General features: G+C 45.8%; 1 protein-coding gene across 5 annotated transcripts in view; it reads right to left on the bottom strand.

Annotated features, from left to right (window-relative positions):
• Nucleotides 1-419: 419 nt before the first annotated feature.
• Nucleotides 420-17,253, bottom strand: part of HENMT1 (HEN methyltransferase 1) — a 191,594-nt gene continuing 174,760 nt past the window's right edge. For all 5 annotated transcript variants that reach the window (XM_063940168.1, XM_063940172.1, XM_063940171.1 and 2 more), the window contains 3 exons: nucleotides 13,864-14,046; nucleotides 4,118-4,295; nucleotides 420-1,158 (listed from right to left, as the gene is read on the bottom strand). In XM_063940168.1, coding sequence (XP_063796238.1) covers nucleotides 736-1,158; nucleotides 4,118-4,295; nucleotides 13,864-14,046 — 784 coding nt within the window. In that variant the 3' untranslated portion in view covers nucleotides 420-735. The remainder of the gene's footprint in view (nucleotides 1,159-4,117; nucleotides 4,296-13,863; nucleotides 14,047-17,253) is intronic.

The following is a 17,253-nucleotide window of genomic DNA, read 5'->3' as shown; positions in this document are numbered from 1 at the left end:
CCATGGTCCTTACGGAGTCCCAGCATCCACTAGGACGTCAGAGAAATCAATGTGATTTTAAACATAAAACAATGATGTTACTCATCTGAATATATGACATTTTTCATTCAGTAGAAAACTAAATTGTGTGTTTTGGTTTGCAAATACAACAAAAATAACATTTACGTTCTTAGCCTGCTAAGTACTTTTGTAATCGTGGTGTGTATAGAGTATACACATCACCAATACCCCAATAAAGGAGGACTTGCCTAACAATTATTTAGCTCTCCTCCTCGCCACAAATAGTAGAAAAGCAGAGTTACCATGCCAGAAAACCTGAAAGATTAATAGACACTGCAAACCATGAGCATGGTGACTGACATTTATACTAGACAAATAGCCAGGAGACTTTGGAAAAACTGGAGGCATTGGTGAAACCGTTGAACATGCAATGTTAACATTTTTATTCTCAAACTTCCCTTGGCTATTAACCTGTGAATTATGTTGAAGATCAAACTGAATGATAATCTTGTGACTCAAGGCAGGCACAGCTCAATCAGCAAAACATTAAATATCTGAGTTGCAGCTCTTAAAGACTGCTGCCTATGCTTCTGTAGGTGATGCAATCCAGCTCAAAGCTAACTTCTGTATTTTGTATACTACTCAATCGCAAATAACACAAAATTATTACCATTCTTAGGTATAATAAAAATCACCACTTAAAAAATGTGCGCTTGTTATAAAATTACATTAGATTCATTCTGCACCTATCATATCATAATTTTCTAAAGGATATACAATGGTATTGCCATCACTGCTTAATGTGACCTCACCACTCAGCATATTTCTTAGAACATCCAGACTTCCACAGAGTTCTTTCACCCTTGAGATAGCAAAGAGTATTTCCAGTGGAACCTGAATGGTATCCCCTTCTAGAAAAGGTTGTAGGCATGTGCTTTCCTCATTTGTTTGTACAGTTTGCAAACTGGAAAACCAATTTGACTGTATACAGGATTTATTTTCAACGTCCATCCTATTGGTCTTTTTTTCATCTTCTTCAGCAAACAGATTATGCAGAAAGTTGCTTTTAATGCGGTATGCATGGGACAGAGCCACATTCAGTACTGTCTGACGTAGGTATTTCTCCTCCTGAAGACTTGGATAGATCACATGAAGAACCTTGTCATGCAAAATTTGTCAACATTAGAATATGTGTGTTTTGGTTATTTTTTTCTAACAGTATTTACTAAGAAACTTTCACATTACAGCAGATTCAATTCCATTATTAGGCAATTTCCCTGCACGGTAAACCCATAGATGAAGTATGTTAACCCATAAATTCTGGGTTAAGTGCCCGGTATCTAAGGGTTACCCAGAGCAGTAAGTATTTAATGTGGATTGTTCCTCACGTCTCCTGAGTCTGCGTTAAGTGCACCCTTTGGGGCTTACCACACAGGTAAGCCCCAAAGGGATTGGTGGATAGCCATCCACCAATCAGCATGCTGACAGCTGTTCATTGGGGATCATTCCGAGTTGATCGCTCGCTAGCAGTTTTTAGCAGCCGTGCAAACGGTATGCCACCTCCCACTGGGAGTGTATTTTAGCTTAGCAGAATGCGAACGAAAGGATCGCAGAGCGGCAACAAAGTTTTTTTATGCAGTTTCTGAGTAGCTCAAAACCTACTCAGCGCTTGCGATCACTTCAGACAGTTCAGTTCCTGTTTTGACGTCACGAACATGCCCTGCATTCGCCCAGCCATGCCTGCGTTTTTTCTGGCACGCCTTCGTTTTTCCGAACACTCCCTGAAAACGGTCAGTTGACACCCAGAAACGCCCACTTCATGTCAATCACTCTGCGGTCAGCAGTGCAATCGAAAAGCTTCGCTAGACTCTGTGTGAAACTACATCGTTCGTTGTAATAGTACGTTGCGAGTGCGCAGTGCGCCGCATACGCATAAGTGCCGTTTTTTTTGCCTCATAGCTGCACAGCGAACGAATGCAACTAGTGAGCAACTCGGAATGACCCCCATTGTCTGATTGCAGGCTGGGAGGCTTGTAGAGAATGCTTGTGTGTAATTCACAATCAGAGGAGCTGGGCAGCATTCTCTACCTGCCTCACAACAAGCTCGAAGGACTGTGGCTAACGGCACAAGGGTTTAATTAAAAAAACCAAAACAACAAAAAAATAACAGACAACAGATTTTCTTCACTCCATTCACCTGTTACACAACACAGAAAAATTGGGCCTGATGCTGACTTGGAAGTACTCTCTGTAGTCAGCAGTGGTGGATGGCATCAGATATGGCATTTCTCCATGTAAAAAGAAATAATGCTTCCAATCCTCGGATATACAGTAATCATGCTCTCCTACTTTCAGCGTTAAGACAGCTTTTTAAAATGAAGAATTCTTTCCAATATTAGTCCTTTATATTTCTCAATTTATTACTAAAACTGAACAAACTTAAAAGTAGTGTGACACTGGCTTTAAAGCAATGATATTTATAAATACAATTGCACTCACAATGTCCCAGCGAAAAGACATTTTTGGTGGATACGTCCATAATCTGTAAATGAGGAGTCCCTGATGCAGCATTCCTGGATTAACAGAAGAAGTTCCAATAAAATAAAGGTACCTGATGCAGGTTTCACATAATGTACTTACTTTCTGCTACATGGAGAAATGTCTTGCGTGAAGCTATCCACCTCTGTTGACTTAAATAAATAAAAAGTTCTAACTAACATGCCTGAAAATCTCACCTGACCTGGAAGCGGAATAGAATATAAAGGAACAGAGCATAAATTCCCTGTTACACAGTGTACACCATATACTCTTTTTTTCTTTTTCCGGTACAAATGTGCCAATGAGACCCTCTCTTTCTGTTAGGTAACTCCTGTCCAATTACATCAGACCCCTAGAGCACTAGTGAGGGCCTTCCGCCTACAACAACTGCCTATTGTTCCCTTCATGTATTATGCATACACTTGTACTTAGGATGCCACCAGGCCTTTAACCTCAAGCAGTATGGGCTTTTATAATTGACAGAAGATCACTGGATATAGCTGGAGTAGTAGTAGAAGGTAACAAAATTATGGCAAGGACATGGTTAACTGGACCACTAACGTAAAGCACTAGATACAGATGTAGCCATGCTCATCTTTAATGAGATGCAGCATGCTGCAACACAGCTTGCTGCATGGCATGCCAGGCTGCGACTATTCGCAGCTGGTGATCGCTCAATTAATTCTTAAAGGAAATAATGAAGTGATTGCCAGCTACGAATAGTCGCAGCCTGGCACGGCATGCAGCATGCCGTGATACAACATGCCGCATCGCAATAAAATGAGCATGGCTACATCTGTATGCTCAAGACTTTGGAGCAGTAGTTGGAAGGATATCTGAGTGTAATAATATGCAGACGGTGGATGTGGTCATTAACCATAAAAGTAGTATAAATCCAGGAATGCAGCACAATACTTTACCACTGATGGAATTCAAGTGAGAAAAGAATACAAAGATCTGCACCACAGCTTAGAATGCAGTAGCAATGGCTAAACACAATGGCTAATGCTGTTCACAATAGATATCCACAGCTAGGGAGGTACCGTATTTATATCTACTAATTTTTAGAGCAGTAGTAGCAATATGGTATAAAACCTGAGAACCAAAGTTAAAGTCCACGGCTTAGAGATATGTCATTTGCACAGAATCCAATATAGAAATAGCAGTGGTAAATGGCTACGGATTCCAGCAAGAGACAGGTGGAATATGGAGTATGCCTGACCTGCAGGCCAAGTGACAAGGTAAGTCCGACGGCAAATACAAGAACTTGATTGTTGCAATAACAGAATCATAACACTCTTAAGCACCTCATTCTATTCATCCTGAGGAGCAGCTGGACAAACTCAACCGCCTAGGCTGCGAACCCACAACCGGGATTATCCAACATCACAACTGTCTACAGTGGAGAGGTGTGGGTTGGAAAATATATAAAACTTCACCTTTCCCACAATATGACATACCAGCATGTGCCCATTTGATTCCACTGGGCAATATGACCAAGGAAGGCACCAGAAGCACATGGCAGTAACAATATCTGCAACAGTAATAAGCATTAATATAAATAATGGACAATACTTACTGTCTTATAAACACTTGAGTATTTCTTTTTCTTACTGATTGATTCTTCATTCTCTATGTAGTTCTTATTAAATACTCCAATTTGGGAGCAGAAGCCAACATCTTGATACTCTGGCGGTGGTTTTCCAACTCCACTGAATTCCACTGTGTAATTATATTGCCCAGCAACCTTCATAGCCCTGGAATTACGATACATTTCAGTGATCATACTGGCTACAATCTACAATTCCTATAAGGTAGAAGTTCCAGGCATGCATACTATGAGAAGAATGGTTGTAACAAGAATATACACTGCCAAGTCACATTATTATGACCACCAGCTAATAGCCAGAGTAACCGCTTTGGAGCCCTTATGCAGCAGGGTTCACTGAACTGATGTTTTAGACACACATCTGGTAGCCCCCAGGTTCATTCTGACGGTGAGCTGCTTCACTGTAGCGTATCGGTCGGCCCTCACGCACCTTCGTAGCTGACGTTCACTTCTCACATTAATGGCACGTGGTACTCCGCAGTTTCCATGTCGGTTATTCACAATGGTGCCATTTGTCCAGTCACGATACACCTTCACCACAGCAGCACACAAACAGTTCACAAACTGCGCTGTTTCAGAAATACTGCCACCAGAGGCAGAACTCTGGGAGGCAACGGAGGCATCTGCCACCGGGCTCCTGCTCTGAAGGGGGGCACCTCTCCTCCCATTCTGTGACCCCATTGAAATTGATAGATGCCGCTGTCTTTTCAGTGGCCGACTTCCTCACTGGTCCCTGCACCTTACAAATCACACCCTCTTTATTATACACATTTTACAAGTGTCATACCCAGGATTAGAAACCACAACCTATTACACTGGAAGCAGACACCTTACTGATGAAGCTGTTTGTTCCTGTATAGGAAATATGAGAATTTTAACTATATGAAGATACTTCTCTGACAATTACACGTAACTTCATATAGTTAGAATTGTCATGCTTCCTCTACAGGAGCAAATAGCTCCATCAGTAAAGTGTCTGCTGTTAGTGTAACAAATCATGGGTTCTAATCCTGGGTATGACTGCTAAGAAATGTGTACACACACACACAAAATAGGGGGGCACCAATATTGATCTAGCCTCCGGGCAACTGGGACGAACTTACGCCACTGACTACCACCCATGGCCCGAAAGCCGATAATCATCCCTTTTTGCAACTCGGATAAATTGCCTCTTTTACCTATGACAGTGTTACGCACACCAGTGCTAACAGGAGTATACCGGTGTATGAACAGAGAGGGAAGCGAAGCAAACGAACTCACAGACAGTATAACATAACATACACAGGAGGTGATGGAATAACTAATAAACACAAAATGAACGGGGAAGCCCAAAGGCTCAGGAATTGGGTGTCTCCCTAGTGTCAGGAATGCTCAGATGGAATAGAGCGGACAATGAAGCGAGGTGTAGTGATTTAACATGTGGAGCACCTGAAATGATGTTGCTAAGAGCAACAGAAAAAACCCCAAAGGGTTACCAACGGGTGTGGGAATAAACTAATTGGTCAGAGATAGAAATATAGACACAAGGAGAGTATCCACAATCCTAACCCCCACTTGCAGGGCACAGGTTCAGCTTACTGCCACTAAACTGACACCTGGACGCCCTGCACAGTGAGGGAGGATTAAGCAAGCAGGTCTGAGAGTACAGCCGCAAACCTGCTGGGTTCACAGAATAGCAAAAGAACCCCAGCAGGTCAAACAACTGACTCCAGTCTTACTGCTAGGTCCGGATTGGCCTAGCCTGAGAGGATGGTTTATATAGCAGGTGCTGTCCACGCCCCACTCAGACCTCACAGACTGTGAGCACAAAACCAGTGCCGGATTTGCCATGCACAGAGCCTGTAACCACTACACAGTAAAAACCCGGACCGGAGTATCAGCTGCGCTCAGGTTACTTCGCTAACACTTGCCTCCCGGTTGCCATGGCGACGTGGCAGCACAGAGCAGGAGATCCTAACAGTACCCCCCCTCTGACGAGGGGTCAAAGAACCCCTACCACCAGGTTTATCGGGGAACTGCGAGAAGAAAGAGCGTATCAGTCTGGGGGCATGAAGATCACAACTGCGCACCCACGACCGCTCCTCCGGGTCATACCCCTTCCAGTGCACCAAAAATGACAGCCGACCCCGAACCATCTTGGAGTCAAGAACCCTTTCAACCACAAACTCCCTCTGACCCCGTATCAGAAAAGGAGAAGGTCTTCCACTGGAAGAAGGATTACTAACCGACAGTTTTAAAGGGAACAATGAAATCTTTTATTGATACCCAAAGAACGGGGCAGATCTAACTGAAATGCCACCGGATTGATAACCCTGGTGATCTTATAAGGGCCGATGAACCGGGGGCCTAACTTATGAGATGGCTGTCTCAACTTAAAATTATTGGTGGACAACCAGATGAAGTCTCCTAATTTGAAGCTGCAGGGTCTTCTCCGCTTATCAAAAACCCTTTTGGTCACTAATGACACAGACACAAGGGCTTTCTTCACTTTCCTCCAAATACCCCTAAGGACCGAAACAACAGAGGAACCACCAGGCGTGGAATCCAGGGGGTCAAAAGAATTGGCCTTAGGATGATGCCCATACACACAAAGGAAGGGAGAGATCCCTGTAGCAGAGTGAGCCGCGTTGTTATAGGCAAACTCCGCCATGGACAGATGAGCAACCCAGTCAGTATGACACTTGGAGACATAACACCTGAGGAACTGCTCCAAGGACTGGTTCACCCTCTCAGTCTGCCCATTAGACTGTGGATGGTAGCCTGACGACAAGCTCACAGAAATCTGGAGATCAGAACAAAATGCCCTCCAGAATTTGGCCACAAACTGGGATCCACGGTCAGAGACCACATCAAGTGGCAACCCGTGGAGGCGCACAACATGCTGCATAAATAACTCAGACAGGCGTCTGGCCGATGGCAACCCAACCAGTGGAACGAAATGCGCCATCTTCGAAAACCTGTCAACGACAACCCAAATGGCTGTCATCCCCGAGGATTTGGGCAAGTCCACCACAAAATCCATGGAAATGTGGGTCCATGGCTTAGACGGAATAGAGAGTGGATGTAATGGGCCGACAGGAACCCCTCTAGGAGTTTTATTTCGGGCACAAACGTCACATGCCCGAACCCACTGATCCACATCCCTAGCCACCGAGGGCCACCACACCGCCCTAGACAGCAACTCCCGAGTTCTGGCAATACCCGGATGCCCTGCCGACCTCTTGGCATGGAATTCCAGGAACACTCGCTGTCTTAACCTAGGAGGCACAAACAAGAGACCTACCGGAAGGTCTGGAGGAGCCTGCTCCTGTGCTCTAAGGTCTAATGACAAGAGGTCCTGGGTAATGCCCACTTTAATACATGATGGGGACACAATGGGCAATGGCTCCTCGGTGGTCTCTTGAACTGGAGCAAAACTCTGCGAGAGCGCATCAGCCTTGATGTTTTTTGACCCAGGGCGATATGTTATCAAAATATTAAAGCGAGCAAAAAACAAAGCCCATCGTGCCTGCCTGGCATTGAGCCGCTTCGCTGACTCTAAATATGCCAGATTCTTATGGTCGGTGAGAATTGAGACCACAAACTTAGCCCCCTCAAGCCAGTGTCTCCACTCCCCGAGTGCATCCTTTATAGCCAACAATTCCCGATTACCCACATCATAATTCATCTTGGCAGATGAAAATTTACGGGAAAAGTAAGCACAGGGATGAAGGCGATTATCAGACACCCCCATCTGAGAGAGCACTGCCCCAATACCTATCTCAGAGGCATCCACTTCTACCACAAAAGGACGCTCTGGATCTGGGTGTCGCAGCACCTTGGCCGAGACAAATGCCCTTTTGATACGGGCAAAGGCCGCTTTGGCCTCACAAGACCAGTGAGCAACATCCGCCCCTTTCTTAGTGAGTGCCACCAAGGGGGCCACTATAGACGAAAATCCAGCGATAAACCGTCTATAAAAATTCGCAAAGCCCAGAAAACGCTGAAGCGCCTTCAAACTAGTGGGCTGCACCCAATCCAGGACTGCCTGTACCTTAGAACCCTCCATTTGGAAACCTTCTGAGGAGATAATATACCCTAGAAATGCGATTTGCTGGACTTCAAACTCGCACTTCTCCAGCTTCGCCCCAAGCTGGTGGTCTCTGAGTTTCTGGAGGACTAAGCGTACATGCTTCCGATGTTCCTCCAGGGAATGAGAGAAGATTAGGATGTCATCTAGATAAACAACTAAGAATCTATCCAAATATTCCCTGAGCACATCGTTCATGAATTCCTGGAAGACTGCCGGGGCATTAGAGAGCCCAAAAGGCATCACCAAATATTCATAATGCCCTGAGTGGGTATTAAAGGCAGTCTTCCATTCATCCCCCTCTCTTATTCGGATTAGATTGTAAGCACCGCGTAGGTCAATCTTAGAAAAAATGGTGGCAGTACGAAGCTGGTCAACCAAAACCGAAATGAGAGGCAGTGGGTACGAGTTTTTGATCGTGATACGGTTCAATTCCCTGAAGTCGATGCAGGGTCGCAACGAACCGTCCTTTTTACCCACGAAGAAGAACCCAGACCCACCTGGGGACTGTGAGGGTCTGATAAATCCCTTAGCCAAGTTCTCCTGAATGTACTCTGCCATAGCCTGAGTCTCAGGACGTGACAGGGAGTACAACCTGCTCTTGGGAAGCTTAGCATCCGGCAACAAATCAATGGCACAGTCATAGGGGCGATGGGGAGGTAGTACCTCCGCAACTTTTTTGGAGAACACATCCGCAAAATCTGCATAACATCCTGGCAATCCTGGCAAACTTAGCTGCGAGAGCCTGACTGGAAGGCTCAAGCAACTCCTGAAACAATCAGTACCCCAACTAAGAATCTCCCCAGAGACCCAGTCAAATTGAGGGTTATGGGCCCTTAACCAGGGTAACCCCAAAACCAATGGGGCAAAAGAACAGACAGTCACATAAAAAGACAATTTTCAGAGTGTGTGGCTCCAATAAACAAAGGAATTTGGCTGGTGCAGGAGGTAATTTTATCCTGGGACAATGGTTCCCCGTTTAACCCACAGATCTCAATCTCTGATGCCAAAGGTACTGAGGGAACAGAGTGTTCCAGGGCGAATTGACGGTCCATGAAAACCCCATCGGCCCCACTGTCAACAAAGGCCTCAGTCTTGACAGTTTGACCGAGGATCTCCAAAGTCACCGGAATGAGAAAAGTCTTTTTGGGAAATTCTGACTTCTGGCCTGACAGGATATTTCCCATCACCCTCAGGCCCTGAAGTTTTCCGTTTTTTCTGGGCATGATACTACAACATGACCTTTCTTCCCACAGTACAAACACAAACCCTGCTGTCTCCTCCGCGTCTTCTCACGCGAGGAGAGGCGGGTAGCCCCAATCTGCATAGGCTCCTCGGAATATTCCTCAGAGTCTGAGGTTCCCTTGGGAAAAAAGGAAACTGCGGTCTCCCTTTCAAGCCTACGCTCTCTCAGCCGTCTATCCACCCGGATGGATAACTGCATGAGCTGATCTAAGATATCAGGCGAGGGATATTGTACCAGTTGGTCCTTTATCTGGTCAGAAAGGCCCCTTCGGTACTGGTTTCTCAGGGCTGGGTCATTCCACTGGGTATCATGAGCCAACCTCCGAAACTCCGTACTATAAACCTCAGCTGGCCGTCGCCCTTGCTTAAGAACCGTAATCTGAGCCTCGGCTGAAGCCATCTTGTCAGGGTCATCATACAAAATGCCCAGTGCCGTAAAAAAAGCATCAACACTTTTAAGCGACGGACAGTCAGGCTGTAACCCATATGCCCAGACCTGTGGGTCTCCTTGTAGCAAGGAAATCACCATGCCCACCCGCTGAATCTCCGACCCAGAAGACTGGGGCCTAAGCCTGAAATATAGCTTATAGCTCTCCTTGAAACAAAAGAACTGCGAGCGATCTCCAGAAAAACGATCCGGGAGATTTACTTTCGGCTCCTTAACCCCTGAACTTGCCGCTGCTGCTGCGGGAGCTCCGCTAGCGGCCTGCGGGGTGTTCATTTTAATGGACATCTCATTAAATTGTCGAGTCAGGACCTGCACCTGATCGACCACCTGTTGCAAAGTATTTTGAGGGGTATGCTCCATATTCCCACAAAATTTCAACAGGAGTAGGGCTGCTGAATATGTTACGCACACCAGTGCTAACAGGAGTATACCGGTGTATGAACAGAGAGGGAAGCGAAGCAAACGAACTCACAGACAGTATAACATAACATACACAGGAGGTGATGGAATAACTAATAAACACAAAATGAACGGGGAAGCCCAAAGGCTCAGGAATTGGGTGTCTCCCTAGTGTCAGGAATGCTCAGATGGAATAGAGCGGACAATGAAGCGAGGTGTAGTGATTTAACATGTGGAGCACCTGAAATGATGTTGCTAAGAGCAACAGAAAAAACCCCAAAGGGTTACCAACGGGTGTGGGAATAAACTAATTGGTCAGAGATAGAAATATAGACACAAGGAGAGTATCCACAATCCTAACCCCCACTTGCAGGGCACAGGTTCAGCTTACTGCCACTAAACTGACACCTGGAAGCCCTGCACAGTGAGGGAGGATTAAGCAAGCAGGTCTGAGAGTACAGCCGCAAACCTGCTGGGTTCACAGAATAGCAAAAGAACCCCAGGAGGTCAAACAACTGACTCCAGTCTTACTGCTAGGTCCGGATTGGCAGAATGAAGTACCGAATCCCAAGGCCTATTTGCAGTAAGCAACAAGTAAATACAAAGTCACACAGTATTAGCTAACTCTCTGGAACTGACTAACAAACAAAGATTAATCAGCATTTGCCTAGCCTGAGAGGATGGTTTATATAGCAGGTGCTGTCCATGCCCCACTCAGACCTCACAGACTGTGAGCACAAAACCAGCGCCGGATTCCCTGCCGTGCACAGAGCCTGTAACCACTACACAGTAAAAACCCGGACCGGAGTATCAGCTGCGCTCAAGTTACTTCGCTAACACTTGCCTCCCGGTTGCCATGGCGACGTGGCAGCACAGAGCAGGAGATCCTAACAGACAGCAATGTGTGACGTGTGCAGACAGCCTATCACACACCTTATATACCCATTAAGCCAGCGTACAACATGTGACGTGCTTCATGGGCTATGCGCTGCACACGGTCAAATGTAGGAGGCGTTCATAATAATGTGACTTGACCATGTATATAGCTCCACAGTAAGATTTAGGACATAATAATATAAAGAATGAAGTCAATATCGTGCAAGATTTCAGACTACAGTGATATGCATAACAGAACATCACATTTTAACTACTGAAAATATATTAAGAAAAACAAATACCTACACTGCTTAGAAAAAAAAAACATGTTTGTCATGAGCAGCAGCGGCTGCTGCCCCTGGGCTGCAGCGCTCACCAAAGACTGCAGGGGAAAGCTGGCCAGCACATATAGACATACATGTCAAGCTGTATGTAACATATGTGCTGGCTTACTTACTAGGGGATCAGCACCCGCCGCAGCATAGGACACAGTGACATAGTGCTCAACCTGTCTATTGTCAAAAAGCCCGCCCCCAGACTTCTGTGAAATCAGCCAATGGGAGTATGGGGGTGGGCTTATTAACGATAACACAGGCTGAGCTCTCCTGGCTGTGGATGGGAAACTTCCTGGTTAGGTCACCTGACACTTTTTTTTTTTAAACAGAGGGAGTAATTCAGAGTTGATCGCAGCAGCAAATTTGTTAGCAGTTGGGCAAAACCATGTGCACTGCAGGTGTGGCAGATATAACATTTGCAGAGAGAGTTAGATTTGGGTGGGTTATTATGTTTCTGTGCAGGGTAAATATTGGCTGCTTTATTTTTATACTGCAATTTAGATTTCAGTTTGAACACACCCCACCCACATCTAACTCTCTCTGCACATGTTATATCTGCCCCTGCCCCTCCCCCCCGCAGTGCACATGGGCCCTCATTCCGAGTTGTTCGCTCGCAAGCTGCTTTTAGCAGCTTTGCACACGCTAAGCCGCCGCCTACTGGGAGTGAATCTTAGCATAGTAAAATTGCGAACGAAAGATTCTCAAAATTGCGATTACACACCTCTTAGCAGTTTCTGAGTAGCTTCAAACTTACTCGGCATCTGCGATCAGTTCAGTGCTTGTCGTTCCTGGTTTGACGTCACAAACACACCCAGCGTTCGCCCAGACACTCCTCCGTTTCTCCAGCCACTCCCGCGTTTTTCCCAGAAACTGTAGCGTTTTTCACACACTCCCATAAAACGGCCTGTTTCCACCCAGAAACACCCACTTCCTGTCAATCACATTACGATCACCAGAACGAAGAAAAAACCGTGAGTAAAATTCCTAACTGCATAGCAAATTTACTTGGCGCAGTCGCAGTGCGGACATTGCGCATGCGCACTAAGCGGAAAATCGCTGCGATGCGAAGAAATTTACCGAGCGAACAACTCGGAATGACCCCCAAGGTTTTGCCCAACTGCTAACAAATTTGCTGCTGCGATCAACTCTGAATTAGGCCCAGATAGGGCTGTTGCATACGGAGTTGCTTGCAGTAGAGCCGGCATATCACAACTATGGGCATCCTTGAGTTGTGACTGAAGTGCTTGCAAAAATAAATGTTGTGTCATGGGAGTGTCACAGGCATGTCAGTGAATCCGCAGCGTTCCCAAATGCAGAACAGCCACAGAGGACATGTTTGGAAGAATTTGAGAAGAAAACACTAAGCAGGCCACAGGCTGTCGGAATTGACAATGGTATAGGACAGGTGATAGTGAAATGTTCAGAGCCACCGATGCGGTTGCACTGTCCACGAATACTGAAAAGGGCGTCTCAACGCTGTTACTCTCTGTCGCAGACTGGTGCACAATGGGAAGGCAGAAAATAGTATTTGCATATTACTGCAGCAGCAAATGCAACAGCGACCACCTCTGAATCAGGCCCTATGATTGTAACAACTAGATGCAAAGTATTAAAACAGCTTATTGGGTATACCTTTTCTCCAAGCAGTACTTTATGAAGTAGCAAGAGGTATTTCCTGTGGAATTCTAGCAGATTTGGGTATCTTAAGTTAAGAAGTCACCATACTTCTGGATTTAGGCATCAAAAAGGTAAAATGTTAAAGATTATCTAATTCAAAGTGAATTAGGGCCTGATTCAGAGATGGAAGCAAAGCCAATGTTCCACAGAACCGAGCAATTATCGTCAGAATGTGCATGCGCTGCATTGTCATTGTGCATGTGTCAAGATGCTGCTGCGTACTCGTATACAATGACGATTCCATCGCAAGTGATATATACTAACCGACCATTTGGAGGTGTTAACATGGTGTTAGCAGGATGTGGTTGTGAAAACGCAGGTGTGTCATGGACGTTTTTGGCGTGTGCATCTTTCGTCAGCTGTAAGCGTTAACATACAAGAACATGGTGCATGCGTAACTACTGCCGGGTCCAGTCTGAGTAGCCATAAGGCTACCCTCTAGCTCGATTTTCCGTGTTCTCGCGTATAGGCTGCGCAAGTGTACGCAATTGCAAATGAGTTGCGGTAGCTCCGGTGGACGTCTCTTTTCATTTCTGGCTGGCAGCTTCACTTGCTGATATCAGCAGTTGCGAGGCTGAGCAAACCGCATTTGCAACTGCATTTATCTCTGAATCAGGCCCTTAATCTTTAAAAATGAAAATCATCTGTATAAAATATGACATCTCACCAGCTCTGAAATTCTTTCCTGCTCCATTCAAACTTGTGATCTGGGTGTCTAAATCTGGGGTTTTCAGGAAGCAAGACATTAAACTCTACATTAGGAGTACTGATCACTGCAGCATTAGGGGCCATAAAGCCAAACAGGACGTCCTGGAGCTTTTCAAGGTCATCGGCTTCAAGATGTTCAATTCTTTAAACAAAAAATATAAAAGTGATTAAAGCTCATACTTATCTTCAAAACTCTACATCGCTGAACAGTCAGTGCAACAAAGCTTTAAAAATAGGATTTCTCATGCGTCCTAGAGGATGCTGGGGTCCACTTCAGTACCATGGGTATAGACTGTTCCGCAGGAGCCATGGGCACTTTAAGACTTTTCATGGGTTTGAACTGGCTCCTCCCTCTATACCCCTCCTCCAGACCCCAGTTTTAGAATTGTGCCCAGGCAGACTGGATGCACTCCAGGGGAGCTCTACTGAGTTTCTCTAAAAAGACTTATGTTAGGTTTTTATTTTCAGAGGGTGCAGGGCACGGGGGGTTAGGGTGCCCTGGGCAGCATAAACCTATGGAAACTGGCATAAATAAGGGGCATAAGTTGCTGAGGCACAGTCCTACCCCCGCCAGTATAAAAAATTACCTCAGAAAAGCTGAGGAGAAACACGCCATTGAAGAGTGGAGCTTCCTCCTCAGTCAGCCAGCACACTGCTCAGCGCCATTTTCTCTCTTCCAGACTGCAGAGAAGAACGCTGGTCCTCCTCCACTGCTGAACAAGTATCAGGGTGCAAAACAGGGGGGGCCACAGTGAATTTGGTGCTATATAATTGTGTGATTAACATTATAAAAGTGCTGCATGTCAGTGGGCATTTTGTGTTCACAGACACTGTGTTACTGGCGCTGGGTTGTGAACTGGCAAATCCTATCTGTGTCCCTCTGACAGATTTTACTGTGGGTCTGTCCCCTATAAGTCCCGGAGTGTCTGTGGTGTGGTTGTGCACGTGTGTGACATGCCTGGGGCATGTCTCTGTGGGAGACATGTTAGGGACACAGAGGTGTAATATGACACCATGAGCCTGACTGGGTGAAAGGTTACATGATAGTGTGAATCATATCTGTAGGAGGTTGGACTGAATCTCATACAGAAAACTGAAAATAATCTGTTGAAGATGTGATTTTAATAGTTCTACCTTTCATCCACAGGGACCCCTCTGGGTCACATACAAATTTGCACAAGTAGTACAAACTGATACCGACACGGACTCTGATTCCTGTGTCGACACTAGTGATTCCAGGGGAATAGGTCCTAAGTTAGCAAAAAAGCATTCAAAACATGTTTTAGCTATAAAGGTGGTGTTAGAAGTTACGAAGCCCCCTCTTTTACCACAAGGAGAGGGTTTACTTTAGTAAAGAAGTAATGTAATTTTCCCTCCACCTCAGGAGTAGAACAGTCTCTTGGAGGGAGTCTGATTTAACCTGAAAAGAAATTTCAGATTCCCAAAAGGAATTCAGGCAGCTTACCTTTTTCCAAAAGGTGGGAGTCACTCCGCATTTTAGACAGGGCCCTGTCATAAAAGAGAAAGGTGTTTCTCCTTGCGCCTGGAATGGCTTCACTTAAGGAGCTGACAGGCGCAAGTGAGTGAGGTGATCTATTGATGTGGCCATTGGGACAATACTCAGGCCTACCACTGTCTGTGCGTGGGTGAGTAGTGCTATTGAGAAGTGGTTAGAAAAATTGTCATTAGACATTGACACAATAAATGGAGACGAGATACTCCTAACGTTAGGTCATATCAAAGACGCTGCTGCGTACGTACTAGAAACCATGAAATATATTGGTTTCTTGGGATCAAGAACCGCTACCATAGCAATATCGGCAAGGAGGGCGTTGTGGATTCGCCAGTGGAATACTGATGCAGATTCCAAAAGAAATATGGAGGCTCTCCCGTATAAAGGTGAGGCCTTGTTTGGTGATGGGCTGGATGCGTTAGTCTCGGCGGCTACCGCAGGTAAGTCAACATTCTTGCCTTATGCGCCTACACCAGCGAAAAAGACACATCACTCTCACATGCAGTCCTTTCGGCCCAACAAATACAAAAAGGCCAAAGGTTCCCCCTTTTTTTGCAGGAAGGGGAAAAGGAAAGAAATCCGCAGCGTCTCCAGGATCGCAGGAGCAGAAGTCCACCCCTGCTTCTGCCAAATCTGCAGCATAATGCTGGGGCTCCCTTGCGGGAGTCCGCTCGGGTGGGAGCACGTCTGAAACTTTTCAGTCAAATCTGGATTCAATCTGGCCTGGACCCATGGGTCTTACAAATAGTGTCCCATGGGTACAAACTAAAGTTTTAAGACGTCCCCCCATGCCGATTTTTCAAATCGACCTTGCCAGCTTCTCTTCCAGAAAGAGAGGCAGTAACAACGGCAATTCTAAAATTATGTCAGGATCAGGTCATTGTCCTCGTACCCTTGTCACAGCAAGGAGAAGGTTTTTATTCAAGCCTCTTCGTAGTTCCGAAGCCGGACGGCTCGGTCAGACTGATTTTAAACCTGAAAAATCTGAATCTCTACCTGAAAAGGTTCATGTTCAAGATGGAATCCCTGAGGGCAGTGATTTCCAGTCTGGAGGATGGGGACTTCATAAAAGATGCTTACTTGCATGTTCCCATTTATCCTCCTCACCAAGCTTAGATGAGATTTGCAGTACAGGATTGCCATTACCAGTTCCAGATGTTGCCGTTCGGACTCTCCACGGCACCGAGGGTATTCACCAAGGTGATGGCGGAGATGATGGTCCTCCTTCGTCAAAAAGGAGTCAATATAATTCCTTATCTGGACGATCTCCTGATAAAAGCGAGATCCAGGGAACAGTTGGTGCAGAACATCGCACTCTCCCTGTCAATACTCCAACAACACGGTTGGATCATGAATTTTCCAAAGACGCAGTTGGAATCGACGACAAGATTGTCCTTTTTAGGGATGATTCTGGACACAAAAGTACGGAGAGTACCTTCTTCCAGTGGAAAAGGCTCTGGAAATCCAGAAAATGGTAAAACAAATATTGAAACCAACAAGCGTGTCGATCCATCAATGCATTCGGTTGTTGGGTAAAATGGTAGCGGCCTACGAGGCCATACAGTTTGGCTGATTTCATGCCAGAGTATTCCAGTGGGACCTGTTGGACAAGTGGTCCGGATCCCACCTACACATGCACCGGAATAATCCTGTCCCCCAAAGCCAGGATTTCGCTCTTGTGGTGGCTACACAGTTCTCACCTACTAGAGGGACGCAGGTTTGGGATTCAGGACTGGGTCCTAATAACCACGGATGCAAGTCTCCAAGGCTGGGGAGCTGTCACACAGGGGGAAAGCTTCCAAGAAAAATGGTCAAGTCAGGAAGCCTGCCTTCACA

Source organism: Pseudophryne corroboree, chromosome 9 (genome assembly GCF_028390025.1).
Source record: "Pseudophryne corroboree isolate aPseCor3 chromosome 9, aPseCor3.hap2, whole genome shotgun sequence".
Classification (NCBI taxonomy): domain Eukaryota; kingdom Metazoa; phylum Chordata; class Amphibia; order Anura; family Myobatrachidae; genus Pseudophryne; species Pseudophryne corroboree.
Note: the sequence above shows the minus strand (reverse complement) of the source record. Positions and strands in the feature narration are given on the sequence as shown.